The sequence below is a fragment of the Pyrus communis genome, chromosome 7, assembly GCF_963583255.1.
Source record: "Pyrus communis chromosome 7, drPyrComm1.1, whole genome shotgun sequence".
In the NCBI taxonomy this organism is placed as follows: Eukaryota; Viridiplantae; Streptophyta; class Magnoliopsida; order Rosales; family Rosaceae; genus Pyrus; species Pyrus communis.
Window position 1 is genome coordinate 8,220,847 of NC_084809.1, and position 22,193 is coordinate 8,243,039.

At 38.9% G+C, this 22,193-nt stretch overlaps 4 protein-coding genes across 4 annotated transcripts; 3 read left to right on the forward strand and 1 right to left on the reverse strand.

The window, feature by feature from the left end:
• Window positions 1–473: 473 nt before the first annotated feature.
• LOC137740970 (UDP-glycosyltransferase 71K1-like) lies at window positions 474–2,583 on the reverse strand. Its single transcript, XM_068480774.1, has 2 exons — window positions 1,568–2,583; window positions 474–1,315 (listed from the first exon to the last, which is right to left on the reverse strand). The coding sequence occupies exons 1-2, from the start codon at window positions 2,541–2,543 to the stop codon at window positions 834–836; spliced, it is 1,458 nt and encodes a 485-aa protein (XP_068336875.1). The 5' UTR covers window positions 2,544–2,583; the 3' UTR covers window positions 474–833.
• A 5,886-nt stretch (window positions 2,584–8,469) lies between these two features.
• Window positions 8,470–13,605, forward strand: LOC137740349 (pentatricopeptide repeat-containing protein At3g22150, chloroplastic). Its single transcript, XM_068480214.1, has 4 exons — window positions 8,470–11,209; window positions 11,455–11,599; window positions 12,803–13,012; window positions 13,395–13,605. The coding sequence occupies exon 1, from the start codon at window positions 8,567–8,569 to the stop codon at window positions 11,033–11,035; it is 2,469 nt and encodes an 822-aa protein (XP_068336315.1). The 5' UTR covers window positions 8,470–8,566; the 3' UTR covers window positions 11,036–11,209; window positions 11,455–11,599; window positions 12,803–13,012; window positions 13,395–13,605.
• A 98-nt stretch (window positions 13,606–13,703) lies between these two features.
• LOC137739764 (UDP-glycosyltransferase 71A16-like) lies at window positions 13,704–15,358 on the forward strand. The gene has a single exon (XM_068479468.1). It carries the CDS (start codon window positions 13,800–13,802, stop codon window positions 15,213–15,215), a length of 1,416 nt encoding a protein of 471 aa, XP_068335569.1. The 5' UTR covers window positions 13,704–13,799; the 3' UTR covers window positions 15,216–15,358.
• A 1,637-nt stretch (window positions 15,359–16,995) lies between these two features.
• LOC137740067 (putative UDP-glucose flavonoid 3-O-glucosyltransferase 3) lies at window positions 16,996–18,807 on the forward strand. Its single transcript, XM_068479864.1, has one exon. It carries the CDS (start codon window positions 17,083–17,085, stop codon window positions 18,532–18,534), a length of 1,452 nt encoding a protein of 483 aa, XP_068335965.1. The 5' UTR covers window positions 16,996–17,082; the 3' UTR covers window positions 18,535–18,807.
• The last annotated feature ends 3,386 nt before the right edge of the window (window positions 18,808–22,193 follow it).

Here is a 22,193-nt window from a genome sequence, read left to right on the forward strand (position 1 = left end):
CTTGTAGTTCTCTACGTAAACTGTGACGTTTTTCTCCATAGATTGTTGAAAAATCTCGAGTGGGCGGTTCACACTGGGAAGGTCTATGATTTTTATGTGGGCGTGGGAGGCTGCAAGTGATCGAGCAGTGCTAGGGTTTGAGTCCAAAGTAGCGGAGGATTCATATGGTGGTTTCATGGCAAGGATTGTACAGAGAATTTGTCACAACAGTCGAGTGATCGTTTCGAAAACTCTAGGGTTGATACAAGATGACCAACCCCCGGTGTCGGAACAAGCACCAGCTCTGATCGATTCATTGTGCATATAGTCAGTTGAGAGGGTACAAATAACTTTAATTGCGTCTACATATAAATTTTATGTGGTATAGGCAATTTATGAAGATGAAAAAAATAAGTAAATATTTTGAAACAGAATGACAAATTGAAAAATGTTGAGATTTCACTACAAAATCAATTGGCAATATGAGAGAGTAGTTCAATTATTTATAAGCATATACAAGGTTCTTTCTTTTCCTAATGTAGGATTAATGCTTAACACGCCCCTTTACGTGTTGTGTGTTTTTAAGCTTAGCAAGTGAAAAATACAAATCAGAAGATGTCGAACACGTGTAACCATTGAGTTTTACACGTGAGACAACGACATTTGTCTTGTTTGTACCTCTTGATTTATTCCAAATGCTATAAAAAAGAAATAAAGGAGTGTATAAAGAAAATAAGGTGCGAAAATCACTTATCGATAAGACTGTAAGCCAACCATACATTAATAAACACTTGCACTAGACTTGTTATTGAGCACACAAAATCCATTGCTTTTAAGTCAGGGAAATGCTAGGATCATTCCTCCTTATTGTCAAGGCATGCCAACATAACCTCAATCAAATGTTGAAACGAAGTAGAGGAAGATCCACCATCGCCAACAGCCTTCCTACACACTTCACTCATCTCCTCAACCCTCTTCCTCACCGCACCATCACCGTCCATCACACACCTCACAGCCTTCTCAATCTCATCTGCCACGACAAAATGATTACCATCGTCTGTTCTGTAGTCCAATCTCAGCTCCACGGCCAACCCCAAATCCTTCACCATCTGAAAGGCATTAATCTGCTGCTCTGCATACAGAGGCCAAGTCACAATAGGCACACCATGCCACAAGCTCTCTGATATGGAGTTCCATCCACAGTGCGACACAAACCCTCCGGTCGCTCTGTGGGCTAGGACCTCCACTTGTGGGGCCCAGCCACACAAAACACCAACATCTTTGGTCCTCTCCAAGAATCCTTGAGGCAAAAACTTCTCATGATTTGGGTGGTCACCTGCCATTACATTTTTTAAGCTTAGAAGTGTTCTTAAAAATTTAAACATGGAGGGGGCAGACCAAATTGACTAACAAAGTGAAAAATAATGACTAAATTAGTTGCGTTAGTAAGAGAAGTAATGTTTGACAAATTCTTGATTTTATTTTGATTCAAGTATTAATTCAAAAAATAAAAAATAAATAAATAAAGATATATAAAAAGTAAAAAGATGTGCGAAAATTATTTTTCAATAATAAATTGCAAACTAACCTGGCGTTGCAAGCTGGCCCTTAGGTGGGCCTTTCCGTACGGACCACAAGAATTTCTTACCACTCTTTTCTAATCCAACTGCAATCTCTCTCAGTTGGGCCTCATCAAAACTTCCAAAGCTCCCAAAGCAGAGGAACACCACTGATTTCGGAGGCTGATCATCAAGCCACGTCATGATCTTTCCAAATTTGGCCCGATCCGACGGTTTCACATGATGCTCACCAATCAGGGGTCCCACCGTGTAAACAGGAGGGATCTCGGTCTCACAATCCAAAAGTGAGCTAACCGCATGGGACTCCAGCTCAAAAAATGTGTTGACGATTATACCCTTGGTTTCCTTGAACCTCCTAGCGCAGTTTGCAAGGCAACTGTACCCGCTGTCCTTGTAAGCAAACGAAGGAAGCACATTTGCAGGAACTGGGTTGGCATAACTCGGCACGACCGACTCAGGGTCCGATGGTTTGAACACCATGCCAAGTCGGTCATACCGTCCGGGAAGGTGGAGAAGAAGCCCTAGAAAACCAGCCCCGGAAGTGAAAAACAGATAAGATGGAACCTTGAGCTCATAGGCTACGTCAATCATGGAGGTGCAGAACATATCAACAACCAAACCAGAAACGGAGGAGTTGGGCAGAACATGGTTGGCTATTGCGTCTCTTACGTGACACTTGTAGTTCTCTATGAAAACGGTGAGGTATTTCTCCACAGATTGTTGAAGAATCTCGACTGGGCGGTTCACACTGGGAAGGTCTACGATTTTTATGTGGGCATGGGAAGCTGCAAGTGATTGAGGAGTGCTAGGGTTTGAGATCAAAGTAGTGGAGGATTCAAATGCTGATTCCATGACAAGGATTGTGACAGAGAATTTGTCACAACAGTCGAGTAATCGTTTCGAAAACTCTATGGTTGATACAAGATGACCAACCGCCGGTGTCGGAACAAATACCAGCTCTGATCTGTTCATTGTGCGTATCATCAACTGAGATCATACAAATAATTTTAATCGCGTCTAAATATAAATTTTGGTAGGGGTGGTGTGTGGACGAAGGACGAGAGAACGTCTTACATTTTATGTGGTATAGACAATTTACATATGAAGAGAAAAAAAATGTAAAAATATTTAGAAAGATAATGACAAATTGAAGAAAGTTGAGATTTTAACATAAAATCAATTAGTAATATGATCCTTAAAGAAGATGAAGTTTAGAAAAATGTCTTATATAAGATTAAAAATTGATTTTAGTCCCTAGACTGTCACATCCCGGCCCGGGGCGGATCACTTCCCGGACCCGCTCCACCACCGTAGCACGATATTGTCCACTTTAGGCCCCGACCACGCCCTCACGGTTTTGTTTTTGGGAACTCACGAGCAACTTCCCAGTGGGTCACCCATCATGGGATTGCTCTAGCCCCCTTCTCGCTTAACTTCGGAGTTCCTACGGAACCCGAAGCCAGTGAGCTCCCAAAAGGCATTGTGCTAGGTGGGGATGATAATATACATTTAAGGATCACTCCCCTAGGCGATGTGAGATGTTACAATCCACCCCCCTTAGGGGCCCAACGTCCTTGTCGGCACACCACAACTAGGGTTAGGCTCTGATACCAAATTGTCACATCTCAGCCCGGGGCGGATCACTTCCCGGGCCTGCTCCACCACCGTAGCACGATATTGTCCGCTTTGGGCCCCGACCACGCCCTCATGGATTTGTTTTTGGGAACTCACGAGCAACTTCCCAGTGGGTCACCCATCATAGGATTGCTCTAGCTCCCTTCCCGCTTAACTTCGGAGTTCTTACGGAACCCGAAGCCAGTGAGCTTCCAAAAGACCCGTGCTAGGTAAGGATGGGAATATACATTTAAGGATCACTCCCCTGGGCGATTTAAGGATCACTCTCCTTGGCGATATGGGATGTTACATAGACTCTATTTAATGCCAACATATTAAATGTCTATTTTTTATTTATAATTTTATGGAGTTCATAAATTAAATTTTATGAAAATATTATAAATTTTAATTCTCATTATGGTAAGTATCTTATATTAGAAAATATTTTCGTAAAGATTTTTCGGTACACATGTTTTTGCATATTTTCTTATGTGCCACTAATTCATTACAATATATTTGGGTACAAACATTTCGGTACACTAGGTTAGTATAATATGTTTAGGTACAGACATTTGGTACACTAGTTTATTATAATATATTTAGGTACCGACATTTCGGTACATTAGTTTAGTATCATATATTTAGGTACGGAATTTTTCGGTACACTTATATTTTTGCATATTTTCTTATGTGCCACTAATTCACTACAATATATTTAGGTATGAACATTTCAGTACACTAATTTAGTAAAATATATTATGATACGAACGTTTAGGTACACTAATTAGAGGAAGTAAAATAAATATAATGAATTAAAATGTGTATAATAAAAAATAATTTTAATTTTAATGTAATGACATTAAATAAGATATCTATTAAATATAAAAACAAAAAAAAAAATTAAATTAAGTACACATTAGATGACTAAAATCAATACCCAATCTAACACCAGGTTTTTATTGAATTTTAATATTATTCAAGGATTATATATCTTCATGTATAGAACGACATTCAAGTTTTGTATTAACTATATATAAGATTCTTTGATTCAAATCAGATTCTTTGATTTTTGTTTTAGGAATGTAGGATATTATTTATAAGCATACGCAAGGTTCATTATTATTTTTAATATAGAATTGGAAGGGATTAACTCTCAACATGTCCCTTCACGTGTTTTTCAAGTCTAATTCATAGACAATACAAATCGAGAGATATGAATGTGTGGTCATTGAGCTTTAACACGTAACAACTTGCTCTGATACTATGAAGAAAGTTGAAATTTCACCATAAACCAATTGACAATAATGGGAAGTAACTCAATTACTTATAAGCACACGCAAGATTTTTTTTTTTTTTTTTTTTTTTCCCTTTCCTTGAAACGAGATTCTACACAAATATACCCAATGATAGATATGACACATGTAGTGAAGACCGGGATCAACTTCTTTTTTTTTTTTTTTTTGTTTGAGCTACTATAGACTTCGAGGACTTGGATGTATAGACGGAGAATGACTTATATAGCACAAGTATATTGCTATGATGGCATTTCGTGCCAATAAAAAATAAATATATTTTAAATTTATCTACATATTTTTATTTTATTAACACAAGATATCACATGCTAGTGTACTAATAACGTGTAAATTATTCTTGTATAGATGGCATATCATAAATGAGTGTCTCCATTTGCTTACCTCACTTCATGCATCAAGTACTACAAGTTGTTTAACTTATTTTCGGTTGGACCATCATATGATCACGAAATAGCAATTGGACTCGGAGGAATTGGCCAGGCTGTGGTCCTTACGCAGGCCACCACAAAAGGATGTGTTTTGCTTTTTCCCCTTGTTCCTGTAAGGAAGAAGATTCTCATTGAAATTCGCCCTATTCTCATGTTCTCTCTCTTTCTCCCTCTTTTTTATTTTTTTTTTTTTCTTTTTTTTTTTATTTTTAAAGAAAGCTTCAAGGTACAAGAGAATTTTATTGATACGAAAAAAAATCCACCTAATTAGAGGGACATTACTTTATGCTTTGAAGGAAAAAAAATACAAAGAGAGGGGGGGGGGCCACATAAGACCAAAACCCTTTTAAATAAAAACTAAAAGGTAAGAGCTTGCAAACAAAAAAACCAAAAGGATTAGGAAAAAAGAAAAGAAAATCATCCACTAAGAAGGGGGGACAAATTTGTAGGAGCGCATGCTCAAAAAATTCCAAATGCGGAAAAGGAAAGGTCTCTAGAGGTGGTCACATGCTAAACAAGTATAAGGCAAGAGGAGGCTTAAATTGCTAACTTGTTAGCAACCGCATTCTCTTCTCGAAATATATGAGAACAATGAAAAAACCATGTGCTGCAATTGTGAAATATAATTTTTCCAACAAGTCCAAAGTGATCAAAGAGGACAAGAAAGAACTAGAAGAAAAAAATAAATATAAATAAAAAAATAAATAAAAAAAATCCAAGTGCTTCATAATTAGTGGGTCATATGTGGGAGATCTACAAATCGACAACTACATGGACTCACCCTACACACGAGGCCAAGGTACCCACCATCATTGCGCAAGGTCAAGGGGACCCACCCGTCACGTGGCAATATATTACGGACCTGCTCTTTGGCTCTGATACTATGTAGAATTATCAGAGAGACGGGCCAAATGTCCACTTCCAATAACACCGATATTGTTCCCAACTTGGTAATTACCACCTACACAATCTGTTAGGTGTGGAGTTTTATCACAAAAGACCTCAGTGTTAGTTGTTGTGGGATTGAGATATTTAAACTCTTCTTTTACAGAGATAGGGTCAGTCAATATGAGATATTTCAACAAATTTTCCATAAAATAACAAAAACAAATACTATTATGAGGCATACACTTTTAGGTTTTTTCTTGCATCTGGATCTCTTTCACCAAGGCCACTGGATCAAGTGATCCGGACCCTTAAAATTTGATCCAACGATTAAAGTTATTATAGCTTTTAAATGGGTACCTGTTTTGAGCCGTTGAATCAAATTTTAAGGGCCCGAATCACTTGATTTGGTGGCGTTGGTGGAAGAGATCCGGAGAGAGGATCTCTTTCCTTTTCTTGCCAAATACTGCCATAAGCTTGTTTAGCTTTCAAAATCAGTCTAGGATCCTAGTTTGAAGAGCTTGAGGTAACCTGGTGTTTACGAAACGTTTGTTCACTAATCGTTTTCGCGAATTAGTTTGGTATGCTTTTTATAGTCAGCGATCGATCTCTACTTCCTTAACTATTATGTCTTTGCAAGGCGTTTCTCCACTTTTGGCTATGACACCTTCTTTTTTTTCAGTTTACTAGCAGCTTCCGCAGACAGGCTGTGTTGAAGTAAATATTGATGGTTCTTGTAACAATGGACGAGCTGGTTTTGGAGGGTCTTCCGTACAAGTGTAGGTTAGGTTCTTGGTGCTTTTACTACAAGTTTTGTGAGTCCAATTGTTGCAGAAATTTTAGCTTATTGAGGTGGTTCGAGTAGTTTTTGGGTTCGTGAATGGAAGCACCTTTGGATAGAAACTGATCCCACTATGGTTCTTCACTTCTTGTCTAAGGCTCCAACTATTGTTGGTAGTTGTTGGTTGATTGGAATAATTGTTTATGGCCTCTTCGTCAAGTGGGTTTTATTCTACACATATATTTCTTTTGCGGGTATTTGCCTAGCCCCTGTTTGTTTTCTTTTTCTTCATTTTTATTAATAAAAACTAGTAGAGGGGTGCAGAGGGAGGGGTTTAGGTGCAACGGTCATTTCTTTACTGATGATGATCAAATAGTTAATCACATCTAATCATTCTTTATTTAGTTAAAAAAAAGTTCAAACATGCACTAAACCGGATTAGGGGTATTTTGTTTGAAGTTAAAACATATTTTTAATATTATGATTAAGTAAATCAATACCTTTTGCCTTTGGTAACCTTTGGCTAGTGATTTGATTTTAGTTGAAGAGGAAAATTATATTTGATTGACATTAGTTGAAGAAAATATATTGTTCACATTTAATAGTCTCATGTTAGAGTAATTTTGATGTGGTATTCATATTTTAGCAAACACATGTAAGTTAAGAGTAAGAATAATTTTGATACCCATTTATACTATATAGATATTTAATTTTTAAACGCACATTTATTCATCCGGTACATGTCGTGCACTTTTTTTTACTTTGGTGAAGAGGAAAAAAACTTGTATGAAACTTGGTTTGCCATTGGACTTTGCTGAGTGACACTACAATTCACTTAAAACTCTTCACGTGGCAAGTCTTACATATAATCTTTTATCATTCTTTTATATGTAAAATTCTCATAATTATTTTTTTACCAATTAATGTACACCATAAGATCAATCTAATGATTCTTTTTTTTTTTTCTTCTTTTTACCTTTTTTTTTCTTCCCACTTTTTTTGAAGAAAGTTATGCTGCCCAAAAAAGTTCTGCACCCCAAATATAGCAGGATCAATCTAAAGAGTTTATGTTTTGCCGTGAGTCTTCACTTTCTTCTCTCTCTCCCACTTCTCTCCCTCCAGTTTAATCCTTGTCTGGCCTAGCTTTATCCACGTTCCAAAATCTGGTGTGAGCATCGGTTCCCTACTCTCATCCCTCTTTTGATGTATCTCATGTAAATTTTTGTTTCAAGTTGCACTAATTATGTGGAATTTGAATCTGACTCTAGTTCTCTATAATTTTTTTTTCCCTTGAGTTTTCACTTTTATAATGGAAAGCAAATAAAGTATTCAAGTTCTTTAAAATTGACTACATGAGTTGCTTGACATTAAGGTTAAGAGAAGTTAGTAATGAAGGAGTTACTATCTATAAGCAACCAAAGAAGATCAAAAAAGAGGGAACACAATTGAGTTTATCTCTCATACTTCAATCCATATCGTTTCCTGCTCTTGTAAAATGTTTGAAGCTAAGGGCATATTGTGTCATCATGCTTTGAGGGTATTTGATTTGAGTCTACAGTTTGTATTTAGAGAGAGGCGAAACAATGAGGGAAGAAGATGACGGGGAAATTTTGGGAAGAAAAATGACAGAGAGGAGAAGAAGAAAAAAAAATGAACAATTAGATTGATCTTATGATGTATATTAATTAGTAAGAAAAATAATTATGAGAATTATTATAAAAGAATGATAAAAGATTATATTTAATAGTTGCTATGTGACGATTTTTAACTGGATTGTAGTGCCCCTCAACAAAGTACAGTGGCAAGCCAAGCTCTACACAAGTTTTTCTCGGTGAAGAGGGCAAAGAGGTTAGAAAATGAAAGTTAAAAGTTCAAGGAAACGGAAGCCTAGGAGACTAACAACCAACCAACCAACCAAAAAAAGGATAATCCCAATCCACAATTTAGGAGGGAAAATAACAGAGCAACTCACACACATCAATAGCCATGGCCTCCTCTGCTCTTCCTCTTCCTCTCTCCACACCCTCCCCCACCACTCAAACCACCACAGCCACCGCCCCGGACCACCTCTCCTCCCCAATCCTCCCCCTCGCAAAGCTCAAAACCCCCACCATCCGCTCCCGCCTCAGCAAACTCTGCCAGGAAGGCCAACCCCACCTTGCCCGCCAACTGTTCGACACTTTGCCTCGCCCCTCCTGCGTGCTCTGGAACACCATCATCATTGGATTCATCTGCAACAACATGCCCAATGAAGCCCTCTTGTTCTACTCCCAGATGAAATCCGCCTCTCCTGGCACCAAGGCCGACCCTTACACTTACTCTTCTACCCTCAAAGCCTGTGCCAACACGCGCAATTTCAAGATGGGTAAAGCCCTGCATTGCCATGTTCTTCGGTGTCTTCTGAACCCCAGTAGGATTGTGTGCAATTCGCTTTTGAATATGTACTCTGCTTGTTATAATGACTTTGATTATTCACAGTATGATTTAGTGCGTAGGGTGTTTGATACGATGCGCAAGAGAAATGTGGTTGCTTGGAATACGCTGGTTTCGTGGTATGTTAAGACGGAAAGATATGCAGAAGCAGTGAAGCAGTTTAGGATGATGATGGGAATGAGAATAACACCGAGTGCTGTCAGTTTTGTCAATGTTTTCCCTGCGCTTTCCGCTATGGGAGACTATAAGAACGCGAATGTTCTACACAGTATGCTTCTTAGGTTGGGTGGGGAATATGTGACTGACTTGTTTGTTGTGAGCTCGGCAATATTTATGTATGCCGAGCTTGGTTGCCTTGAATATGCTAGGAAGATTTTTGACCATTGTTCGGAGAGAAATACAGAGATTTGGAACACTATGATCGGTGCATATGTTCAAAATAACCATCCTATTGAAGCGATCGACCTCTTCTTTCAAGCTGTAAACTCAGAACTGGCTATTCTTGATGAGGTGACTTTCCTATCAGTTTTAACTGCATGTTCACAGATGCAACAGTTGGAATTAGCTGGACAGCTGCATGCTTTTATCATCAAGCATTTGAGATTGATGCCCGTTATTTTACTCAATGCGACTATCGTAATGTATTCAAGGTGCAATTCTGTTGACATGTCATTCAAAATTTTTCATAAGATGCCCGAGAGGGATGTTGTTTCATGGAATACTATGATTTCTGCATTTGTGCAAAATGGTTTAGATGATGAAGCTTTGATGCTTTTTTATGAGATGCAAAAGCAAGGGTTCATGATTGATTCAGTAACTGTAACTGCTTTACTTTCGGCTTCATCAAATCTTAGAAATCCAGATATTGGAAAGCAGACTCATGCTTATCTTATTAGGCATGACATACAATTTGAGGGGATGGACAGTTATCTCATTGACATGTATGCTAAATCTGGTTCAGTAAGGATCGCAGAACGGGTTTTCAAAAAAGACTACAGCTGTGATAGAGATCAGGCTACTTGGAATTCTATGATTGCTGGGTACACACAGAATGGGATATCTGAAGAAGCTTTCTTTGTCTTTAGGCAGATGTTTGAGCAAAATCTAATACCAAATGCTGTGACCTTAGCATCGGTTCTCCCAGCTTGTAATCCAGTGGGAAACATAGATATGGGTAAGCAACTCCATGGGTTCTCTATCCGCCACTACCTTGACCAAAACGTCTTCGTGGGATCTGCTCTAATTGACATGTATTCCAAATGTGGTGCAGTCACTAATGCTGAAAATGTTTTCGCCGGATCCCATGAGAAGAACTCTGTCACATATACCACAATGATACTGGGCTACGGTCAGCATGGAATGGGTGAGAGAGCTCTCTCTTTGTTTCACTCAATGCAGAAATCTGGCATTGCACCTGATGCCATAACCTTTGTTGCAGTCTTGTCTGCCTGCAGTTATGCTGGTTTGGTTAACGAAGGTCTTTCGATATATGATTCAATGAAAAGGGAATATAATATTAAACCACTAACGGCACACTATTGCTGTATAGCAGACATGTTAGGGAGGGTTGGGAGAGTGGTTGAAGCCTACGAGTTTGTCAAAGGGTTGGCCGAAGAGGGTGATGTGATGGAAATTTGGGGCTCACTTCTTGGGGCGTGCAGAATTCATAAACATTTTGAATTGGGAAAGATTGTTGCTGGGAAATTGCTTGAACTAGAGGCAGCAAATGGCAAAACGGGCTACCATGTTTTGCTCTCAAATATGTATGCCGAGGAAGGCAAGTGGGAAAACGTGGATAATGTGAGGAAACAAATAAGGGAAAAAGGTTTGAGGAAGGAGACTGGATGTAGTTGGATTGATATTAGCGGTTTTTTGAACTGTTTCGCATCCAGGGACCAAAACCACCCTCAGGGTGATGAGATATATGATATATTGGAGGAATTGACTGTGAAGATGAAAGATACTGGTTATAGGCCTTCTCTCAATTCTTCCTTAGATGCAATCTTGGAACCTTATGACTGACGAAGAATTCTTGAAAAAGATCTTTTCCCAGCTTGTGCTGTCATTCAATGTGGTAAACTATTTCGACAAGTCTTCATGCAAATTATCCACCATTCGATGCTCGCATTGCGGCATCCACAACTCCTTAGCAGGATCATAACAAGAACTATCTATCCATGGAAAACTGCCCTTCATGTAAGTTTATCGTTTGTGATTGTCGATCCAACTTTAATCGTCTATTTCTCAAGATTCCTAAAAATACATAGTTAAGGACTGGATTAAAAGGGTGAATTTTCCTAAACTAGACTGGCTGGTTTCTGGCAAGTCAGTGGGCATGTCTTTTTATTGAGTTTAGCTTCATCTTAGGTTTATGTGATGTATTGTGATGTTTGTATCTGCAGCTGGAATCTACTTTCTTGCTAATTTAGCTTTTGCTGCAGGTCAGCAGTTGTCTAAGTTGTATTCTATTTAGATGGCGCTTAAGTCTGTCCACATGGTCTTTGGTAGTGAACTTTGGACACTAGCGGTTGAGCCATAGCAAGTTAATAAGCTGCCATCTCAAAGACGCCTCATACATATATTCAGGTCAGTTAAAAAAGCATGATTTCTGTATATTATAGTGTTGCACATGGCCATGCTTAGTTAAATGATACTTTGATCTTCATGGAATACCCTGCACGAGTAGTTTATTTTCTTCCATTTGGCTTACTCGTGGGTGACTCATATTGTCGTATTATATTGGTTGATGTACTTAGAACTCTTGAAAATCTTAATGTTTTGTGCTGTGTCTCCCCGTGAAGGCTATTATAACTGCCTAAGTTATGAGACCCATGTTGGCAATATTTATGTGGCTTTGCCGACAAATTGGCTATAGTTGAATTTTGTTACTTAGCTTTAAAACACTCAAGTCACCTATGTTTGTAAGGCTGGTATCTACTATCTGCGCGTTCAATATGACTTCCTATGGTACACTGATTTTCTTTTATTTGACTTCTCTACCGCACTTGTTTATATGCATTTAATTTTGCACCGAGAGCAGTTAAGAAGTGGTTGAATAAGAGTCCATTTATTGATACTACACCCAAAGTTCCTTGTGTTGTTCATCAGTGTATTGAAGCTTTGTATTGGCAGAGGCAAAACACTGATGAATATGGAATGATGTAGGACATAGTTCCTTTACTTTTGGTTCCACATTGTGTAAGCTTGGGTGCATGTGGGATTTGGGTTTGTGAGATGTAAAACACTTATGTAATCCCCTTTCTTATTACTGGAATTTCCTTGCCGTCTCCAAACTAAACGTAGGCTTATTCTCAACTATGGTATAAATCCTTGGGTTATTTGGATTTCAGTATTTATCAAACTTTGCCTTGCTTATGTATTGATCTCATATCTGTCGCTTTCGTACAACAACCCAAATATGGAATATGCCATCTGGATTCTATATGGAACTTGTGAAGCAGGCAATAATAATTTTTAGAATTGGTTGGGCAATAATAATTTAGGAAGGATGCTTGCTAAACTGGCAGTAAGTATATAACTGTGAATTTGCAGCATGGGATATATTTCCGATCAAGGCCATCGTAAATGTTTGCCATGGAGTTCAGTAATGTGTTCTCTGCAGTGGATAAGATAGAGAGTCGTAAGGCCAGTATATCATATGTTACCTTGCAGTCTTATACTTTCCTGATACGTATATTGTTAAAATGAAGTATGTATGTACGCTCTCACGTTACTGAGTCACATACAGTCATGAATGAGGAAAATATTAAACTTTTCGTTCTTTTGAAGGTTAAATTGGTTAAAATCCTGTGAAAGAAAATCTGTAATTTGGTCATGTTACTGGGCACATGAGGAAACCACATCTGGCCGCGGAAATCTCCATCAAAAACTAAAACAGACAACTCCGTTGTGCCCTGCCCATTGAAGGGAAGTTCTAGTGCTTTAGCTGCAGACGGACATTTTCCTCTGTGCAGAAATGGGAGGAAGTCCTTTCACTAGGTATTCTTCTCTGTTTATTCTGTTCCACTTTCTTTTCTGAATCTCATTCGGTTCTCTGATACAACACATAAAATCTCTAATTTTCATGATTATTTTATGATCCTATCTTTTCTATTTATTTATTTTGACTCTTTTAACGTTTTTATTACGATCCATTTTCATTTTCTTGTCCAACAAAAGGTTCATTTATATACAATAATCTGCCAGGACTTAAAAAAATGCTTTTGCTTATTTTAACTTTGTTGAGCCGTATGGAGATTTTCTTCTCCAACTTTCTACTTCAATTGACTTTGGTGCTTCTCCTTTTTCCCTTAACGGAAGAAACCGATTTCCTTACGTACATTATATACATATAAACATCGTTATGTGTGTGGCAATGCAGGATTTATCATCTCAAAGGTCACCAGCAGTGTCTTTTTGTGCCGGTATTGCAGCCGAAACAATGGTCGGAGGGCCCCACATTTGTTCTTTAGCTTGGTGTCCCACCTTTGTGAAAGACTAGTTACTAAAAAGATAACATGAAAGCTCTGTACGCCCTTTCGTGGTTGGGCCAAGGGAAAGTTCCAAGAATTGTGAGTGGTTTATATTTGTTATATAAAACACCACAATCCATGTGCAGGCTTTGATATGTATACACATACATACTTAAGTGTAATATATATATATATATATATATATTTTTTTTTATATAGAGTTTTGATCCTATGTCACCATTCACAAGTGAAAACTTAAACTTAGCACCGATAATCTGTAGTTATCTCCATCTCACTTTTTTTTCGTATCCAAAATGAAGCAAGCTGCAGAGCTAGTGTTCATTCCTGCCATAGGTATTGGCCATCTTGCGTCCTCGTTCGAGATCGCAAAGCTCTTGGTTGCTCGAGACGACCGGCTTTTCATCACAGTGCTCACCATGAAGCTGCCCTTGGAGTCCAACTTCAAGCTCAAGGGTGCTGACGACGCCGAACGTATCAGATTCATCAACCTCCCGGAGGAAACCGTAGAGACGAAAGGTATTAAGCTCTTCCTGAAGCTATTCGTTGAAAATCACAAACAACACGTCAGAGATGCTGTCGCGAAGCTCACTAGTGAGTCCCCTCAGTCTGATTGCAAGCCCAGGCTCGTCGGGTTTGTCATCGACATGTTCTGCACTACCATGATAGACGTGGCCAATGAGTTTGGGGTTCCTACCTACGTCTTCTTCACGTCCGGCGCAGGCTTTCTCGGGCTTGTGCTCCACCTCCAAACCCTTCATGACGAGCAGAACAAGGACTGCACTGAGCTGAAGGAATCGGATCCTGATTTGGTTTTGCCGTGTCTTGTCAACCCAATGCCTGCTAGAGTCTTGCCTGGCGTGTATCTGGACAAGGATGGCGCCACAGAGTTCATCAACCATGCCAGAAGGTTCAGAGAAACCAAGGGGATTTTGGTAAACACCTTCATGGAGCTAGAATCCCACTGCCTTCGTGCTCTTTCCGACGGCAAAACCCCGCCGCTGTACCCTGTAGGGCCCGTACTGAACTTGAAGAGTGACCCTGAAGGCTCGGAGCTGGCCAAAAAGAAGGAAATTTTGGAGTGGCTTGATGATCAATCTCCTTTGTCGGTGGTGTTCCTGTGCTTTGGGAGCATGGGATGCTTTGGTGGGGACCAAGTGAAGGAGATAGCCGCCGCGCTTGAGCACAGCAGCCTCCGATTCTTGTGGTCCCTACGCCAGCCCCTGCCAAAGGGGGAGCTTCTATTCGCCAGTGATTATGCTGATCCCAGCGGAGTCCTGCCCCAAGGGTTCCTCGACCGCACGGCCGGGACAGGGAAGGTCATAGGATGGGCCCCGCAAGTTGCGGTCTTGGGCCATCCATCGGTGGGAGGGTTCGTGTCCCATTGCGGGTGGAATTCGACCCTAGAGAGTCTGTGGTATGGGGTGCCGGTTGCGGCTTGGCCAGTGTACGCGGAGCAGCAGTTGAATGCGTTTGAGCTGGTGAGGGAGTTGGGACTGGCGGTGGAGATTAAGATGGATTACAGGAGGGAAGGGGAGGTGGTGGTGAGGGCGGAGGAGATAGAGAGAGGGATAAGGGAGGTGATGGAGGTTGAGAGTGAGCAGAGGAAGAAGGTGAAGGAGATGAGTGAGAAGAGCAGGAGAGCGTTGATGGATGGTGGTTCCTCACACTCATCGTTGGGCCGTTTCATTGATCAGATCTTGTTAGCATAATAACAAGGATTAGGGGAATGCAAATCAAAAGTCCAATGATTTCTTAGTATGCAAAGTACGTACGAGTCTCTTTGGATCTTTGTTGCTTGTGTAATGAAAGATTCACCAGTCACACTTCTCTAAAAGTTCCCCCTTTTTACTAATTCGATAGCGATTGGCTTTTGCTAATCTCCAACTCATCATCTTTCATCTTTATACTTTCATGTTACACGTATAATTAAGAGAAATGCAAAGGGAACTTTTTAAAATTTGAATCTTATGGGGACTTGCTATCTCACAGTTTAATTCAATTTCCGTAACATTATAAAATGTTATGTAAAAACCATGAGGTGTCAAAGAGGTCACACATTCTTACGTTTACGAGGGTTCTCTAAACATTTCTCATGTGGCTAATACAAAGAACTAAAATGAGCAAATCAAACCTCGAAACTCTCAACTTATATATACTTCTATTGTTTTAGTCACACATACATGATGAGCAGTTTATAATTTCCATTTTAATCAAACCCTTGTAGTCATGTGTACATTATCCGGAGCAATTTCTACACCCCTTTTAAACCTTCTGTAGTAAATAAAAGAAAAATCTAAACGAATGAGTGTAAAATGTAAAAAAATAGAGAGTAAGAAAATCACTAACCAGTAAATAAGAATATACCACGTGGCAAGAGAGAAATTGTTTCGATGATTTTAAATTTGTTGAACTGATAAATGTGCATGCTGTGTTGTTTCCTCAACCCTGCTGACGTGCATAGAATTACAAATAAGTGGAAGGTGCATGCGAGGTCATCCATGATGCAACCCTGAAGCTTACGGAATCTGTCTTTTTCTACAGCCGCAGACTGCAGTATTCTTGTCGGCTACGACTCCCCCAGGTCAAAAAAGCAAATTTGTTCTTTCACAGCTCCAGGTCAAATAACATTTTCATCCCCTAATCCCTCGTGTTATTGTGTCACTCTTATTAATTCCATTTAAAATATTGGAAATGTATATAAGAAAAATATGGAACGAAGAAGAACAAGCTCGTGGGAGTGAGGATGGAGAAATAAAGCAAATTAAAAAGAAAAAAAATTACCTAAAAATGAAATCAACTTAGGTCCGTTGGATTGACGAGTAATGTTAGAAATATTATGTTTTATGTAACTATTAAAAAAGCGATTATTAGCCACTTCGTATTATTATTTAAAGATATTCTTATTTTTCTTTATTTGTAAGTGACAGCTTTTAGATTTGATTTTCATTAAAGATAAATTTGAACCACAGCATTAATAACTTATTATGACGCTACACTCACTCTCTTCTTTTTAATGTAGATAATAACGTTGATTCATAAATTAAAAAAAAAAAGTAATTATTAGGGTACACCTCTATTATATAAGTTCTACTACAAGTCGTGGATCTATTTTCGAGTTTTTATTTGTAATTTGGAAAGTCTTAAAATATGAATAAAATATATATTATGTAGTTGGATTTAAAGACGAAAGAACTCTCTCGTTCTATCCAACATTTACAGAATTTGTCGTATTGTTTTATTAATAATTTTTCACGAATATTCACACAACTTATCTATTCCCGTGAGCACCACTCCAATTTCTCTACGCATTATGACCGCCTAAATTAGTCGCCAAGAGGCATGCATGGAACTTTTTCTGACCCCCAATGGTCCTTTAATTGGTTTTCAAGTCTTTGTCATATATAACCAATGCCAGCAAAGGCATGAGATCATCACCTCCATCATTTACATCTATAGTGTGTGTGTATATAGTATATACATACACAGACACACATCTAAGTAAAAGAAGCTTGTACATCGATCAGCTACTCAAATTTTCATTTCCTCCAGGCTATCAAACTCCTAATAAATTTCCAAATGAAGCAACCAACGAAACTCGTCTTCATCCCCTCTGCCGGCACCGGCCACCTCATCTCCGCCGTGGAGATGGCAAAGCTCCTTGTCTCTCGAGACGAGAAACTCTTCATCACAGTCCTCATCATGAAGCTCCCCTTCGAATCCAAGGGTACAGAGGCCTACATATCCTCCCTCGAATCCTCTCCCGTGTTGTCACGTGTCAACTTCATCACCCTCCCACAGGCCGCCTCCGACATCGACACGCGCAAAAGTCTCAACGCCATCCGCAACCAATTCGTCGAGAGCCACAAACCCTACGTCAAAGATGCTGTCTCCAAACTCGCCGAGTCAGAGTCCGAGTCGACTCGAGTTGCCGGGTTTGTCATCGACATGTTTTGCACGACAATGATTGACGTGGCCAATGAGTTCGGAGTTCCTACGTACATGTTCTTCACTTCGCCGGCCGGGTTTCTCGGGCTGATGCTTAATATCCAAACGATTCGCGACGTGTATGGCAAGGACGTAAGCGAGTTCAAGGACTCGGATGCTGAGTTGACACTGCCGACTTTTGTCAACTCGGTTCCGGCTAGAGTTTTGCCAAGCGTCCTTTTGAACAAGGATGGTGCGAAAGCTTTCCTTGGCTATGCCAACAGGTTTAGAGAACTCAAGGGCATTCTGATAAATACGTTCGTTGAGTTGGAATCACACGCCCTTGATTCACTTTCTGATGGTAAGACCCCACCTGTGTACCCCGTGGGACCTATTCTGAACCTAAAGAGCAGTGAAACCGAAGTGGGTTCGAAGCAGGCTCAGCAGAAGTCGGATATATTAGAATGGCTAGATGACAAGCCCGATTCATCTGTGGTGTTCCTGTGCTTTGGGAGCATGGGAAGCTTTGGTGAGGACCAGGTGAGGGAGATAGCTTGGGGGCTGGAGCAAAGCGGGCATCACTTCTTGTGGTCGCTGCGTCAGCCCCCACCAAAGGGGATTATCGCTTCCCCTAGTGACTATTCGGATCCTACGGCAGTCCTACCTGAAGGATTCCTCGATCGGACAGCTGGGATTGGGAAGGTCATAGGTTGGGCTCCGCAAGTGGCGATCCTAGCCCACCCGGCCGTCGGAGGGTTCGTGTCCCATTGCGGGTGGAATTCCACGTTGGAGAGCCTATGGTTTGGCATGCCGGTCGCCGCTTGGCCGGTGTACGCGGAGCAACAACTAAATGCATTTGAGTTGGTGAGGGAATTAGGATTGGCCGTGGAAGTTAATATGGAGTATAGGAGGGACTGGTACGGTGAGTACCCAAATGTTGTGAAGGCACATGAACTAGAGCGAGGGATAAAAGTGTTGATGGAGAAGGATAGCGATGTGAGGAAGAGGGTGAAGGACATGAGTGAGAAGAGCAAGAAAGCCTTGATGGTTGGTGGCTCCTCTTACAATTCATTGGGACGTTTTCTTGATCAAATTTCCCTATGATTTGTCAAAGACTATGATCATTCTCAAGGAGAATTTTGGAAATTCAAAGGGTTAAATTTTTCTAGGAAAATATGTCGTCTTTTATCTTTACTAGCCTTCAAGCACACGCTCACGCGCGTGTAGAAGACCTTTTTTTTTAATCATGGCATATTACGCACGATTTACACATTGTAAATGTATTTATACGCGTGAATTGACAAAAAGAAAGTCAAATATTTGAATTAAATGAATAATCTTAAATCATGCTAGAAAAAACCCCTCACAAACCAATCAAAGCAGTTGAATTCACATAATAAAATCAGTCTTTCAATTTCCATCTACATTCTACTGCATTTACATAAAGAATAGAAAAAATAATATTTAATGAACAACATATTGAATCACATTATTGCTAGCTCATTATAAGACTAAGCTCACCCCTTCCTCCTTAGTGACGATAATATCGTTTTTTCAAGGTAAAAAAAATCATTTGACAACTAATTCAATCACATTATATGCGCGTGTGTTTGGACCTAAATTTACACCATCGGCCCGTGCAATCAAGGCCGTTGAGTGAGTATAGCTTCCAATCATCAGATAGAAAAGTGAAGATAATTTTATTATTGTTAAATAGAAAGTGAAGATAATTTTATTATTGTTAAAGGATAATATTATAGTTATCATAATAATTATCTTTTAATGTGAATTATCTTGGCTGGTAATGTGATGCAAATAATATCTCTAACCTACAATTCAAATTAATTAGAGATATTCGGCATACAGCAATGCATCTACTACTGGATTAATTTCATGCAATTAATCTATGCATGGGATAAAGGTGAAATTGTGAGATGGTGATGTGGTGTGATTGGGATGATTATATAGATAAAAAAGGGAGTAGGCTTCAGCCCATAGACATGATGGGAAGGACAAATTAGCAGAAGATAATGACGTGATAATTTTTTGACCATTGATCATGTTATAATGGGATAAATCGATTATTATTTGGTCAGATGTGGTGTATTTAAATATTAAAGATTTTTGGTGTAAGGAGACCCATGGATTACTCATTGGTAATTGTGATACAGCAGAAGACTAAGAGATTATTTTCTAGTAGCCATGACACATCAGGAGATTCATAAATTTACATCTTAGACTACCAACGAGAGCAATGTTATAAATACAGAGGTAGTGGCAACGGAAAAAAAACCCCGCCCAATTCATCATACAAACTGCCCTGCGCAAACTCTTGCTCTACGCGAAACCTCTCAACAACTTTGAGATTTTTATTTTCTTTTTTTTGCCAACACATCTTCAGTTTGAATAAACAGCATTGTGAAGGCAAGTGGTGAACATCTTAAGTTTGGATAAACAGCATTGTTGCCGTAGAATCAATCGGTCGCGGAGCACCTTCAGTTTGGATAAACAACACTACGTCGAGGTTGATTGATTACCTATCTAAGTCTTGGCCGACAAGGATTTTTGAGTGTTTGTTGGTAGAGGTGATCTCATTAATCTTCTTGGCGAAGTAAGGTGTTACAAGTTATTGGGCTCGGCACATTGAATGCCTAGTTGTTTATGATTGGATATTCACAAGTAAGTTTTAGAGTTCGGCATTTTGACGGCCGCATGACATTCACCATCAAGACATACATCTCTTTTGAGTACTTGTATCCGTATAGTTTAGTGCCAGTTCAGCGTGCTTATATTCTTACGAATATAATTGTCATGACCGAACCCAGCGCCGACGATCCGTGAACTTCGCAAGACTAGCAACCTTGTCTTCAGGCTCTAGAACCCGAAAGTCGAGACATGTTCCTTCCTTGGCTGCAGTCGTAAGATCAAGAAGTCAGTAGTGCGCTCAACGCAACATCAACATATTTTACTCCCTGGCCGAGCTCGGCAGATGAGTTGCCACGCCCCGCACACAACCGAAGGACGTAGTTAACTTATTAATTACGTCATGCTACAAGCGACTTACACATTTTAAATGTATTTATATGCGTGAATTGACAAAAGGAAAGTCGAATATTTGAAGTAAATGAATAATCTTAAATCATGCTAGAAAAAACCCCTCACAAACCAATCAAAGCAAATAAATTCATAAAATCAGTCTTTAAATTTTCATCTACATTCTATTGAATTTACATTAAGAATAGAGAAAATAATATTTGATAAACAACTGATTGAATCACATTATTCTAGTCCATTGTGAGGCTAAGCCCACCCCTCCTCTTTAGTATAGATAATATCATTTGTTCAAAAAAAAAAAAATCATTTAATAACTAATTTAATTACATTATTATGTGCGTGCGAAATACATTTTTTATAACTGGCATTACACGCCTCTTAAGATGTTTTGAACGTGTTTAAAACTAGAGAAAGTAATATTTAATGAACAACTGATTGAATCAAATTATTGCTAGCCTATTGTGAGGTACTAATTTAACAAAAAACATGTACAAAAAGAATTAATTATTAAAAAAAAAAAATACTATTAAAATGACAAAAATACCCCTGCATTATTTTGGATTACTTTTGATTTTTTTTTTTTTTTTTTTGACAGCATTTTTGTCTAAAAATTTTTAGTGAAGCTTGTGACCCCAAAAGAGATTGTTGGCTTTATATATAAAGATTGTTTACATTTTACTATTGTATTACGTACATTAAGATATGTTTTGTAGTGTTACATGTATTTTTTATTGCTTCAATATCTCTGATGCCCTTGAGCATATTGTCGTATACATTCGGGACATGGATCCTCTCCGGATCCAATTGTCCTAATCTTGGGGATCCATCAATCCGGCCCGTTAAAATTTGACCCAATAACTACAAACAGGGGCTCACTTTAAAAATTATAATAACTTTAATTGTTAGATCAAATTTCAACGATTCAGATTGATGGATCCCCATGATTAGGAAAATTGAATCAGGAGAGGATCCATGTCCTATACATTCGGTCGGTTCATGTATTTCCGAAACAATCGTGTCGCACATGTTACACCAGTAGTTTACAAATCATAACCACTTTTCTAATTGAAATGGTACAAGCCTGAAATGATTGCAAAATTACTTCTTGGTTAGTTAATGACTTCTTCAAATTCTTCCAATTAATTAAAATGATTTGCCGATTTCACAATATTCTTCTTTCAAGAATGAACTATTTTGTTTTTTTGGGTTACAATTCGTGGGTTTCAACGCTAGACCTACTTTACTTGTGCCTATTATTTTATACTCACAATTGGATTAATTTTATAAGAAAACTAACGAAAAGTCTATAAAAATTTGAGTTTTACTGAAAAATGACAAATAAATGTGTAGTGAATAGTACCAGGAAAAGGTAAAAATGTGGCTTTCGTTAAAAGTGAAGAGTACAGGGAGTGTCGTTAAAACTCCCAATTTTATTGGCTTTCCATGAATGAAATCTTGTTGAAGAATCATTCCATATCGGAAACTCTATGTATTAAATTACGTGTATTGAATGACTTCACTTTTTGCATCAGAATTTTTTTGGATAGAATACAACATATGTTGGACTGTGCATGTAATTAAGTTGAGAAAGTTTTGTTTGTGATTAGCAGTTGGCCGCTTGCCTAACTCTGACGTGTTGGTATCATAGTGGGTTTCCCTTGACCCGACACGACCTTATTACCGTTTCAATTGTGAACAAACCCCAACCC

Excerpts from the sequence above, each read along its gene's own strand:
- LOC137740970 (XM_068480774.1), bottom strand. The coding sequence starts at position 2,543 with ATGATACGCACAATGAACAGATCAGAGCTGGTATTTGTTCCGACACCG. Across the intron at positions 1,316-1,567 it reads GGGCCAGCTTGCAACGCCAG|GTGACCACCCAAATCATGAG; the intron begins GTTAGTTTGCAA and ends ATGTAATGGCAG.
- LOC137740349 (XM_068480214.1), top strand. The coding sequence starts at position 8,567 with ATGGCCTCCTCTGCTCTTCCTCTTCCTCTCTCCACACCCTCCCCCACC.
- LOC137739764 (XM_068479468.1), top strand. The coding sequence starts at position 13,800 with ATGAAGCAAGCTGCAGAGCTAGTGTTCATTCCTGCCATAGGTATTGGC.
- LOC137740067 (XM_068479864.1), top strand. The coding sequence starts at position 17,083 with ATGAAGCAACCAACGAAACTCGTCTTCATCCCCTCTGCCGGCACCGGC.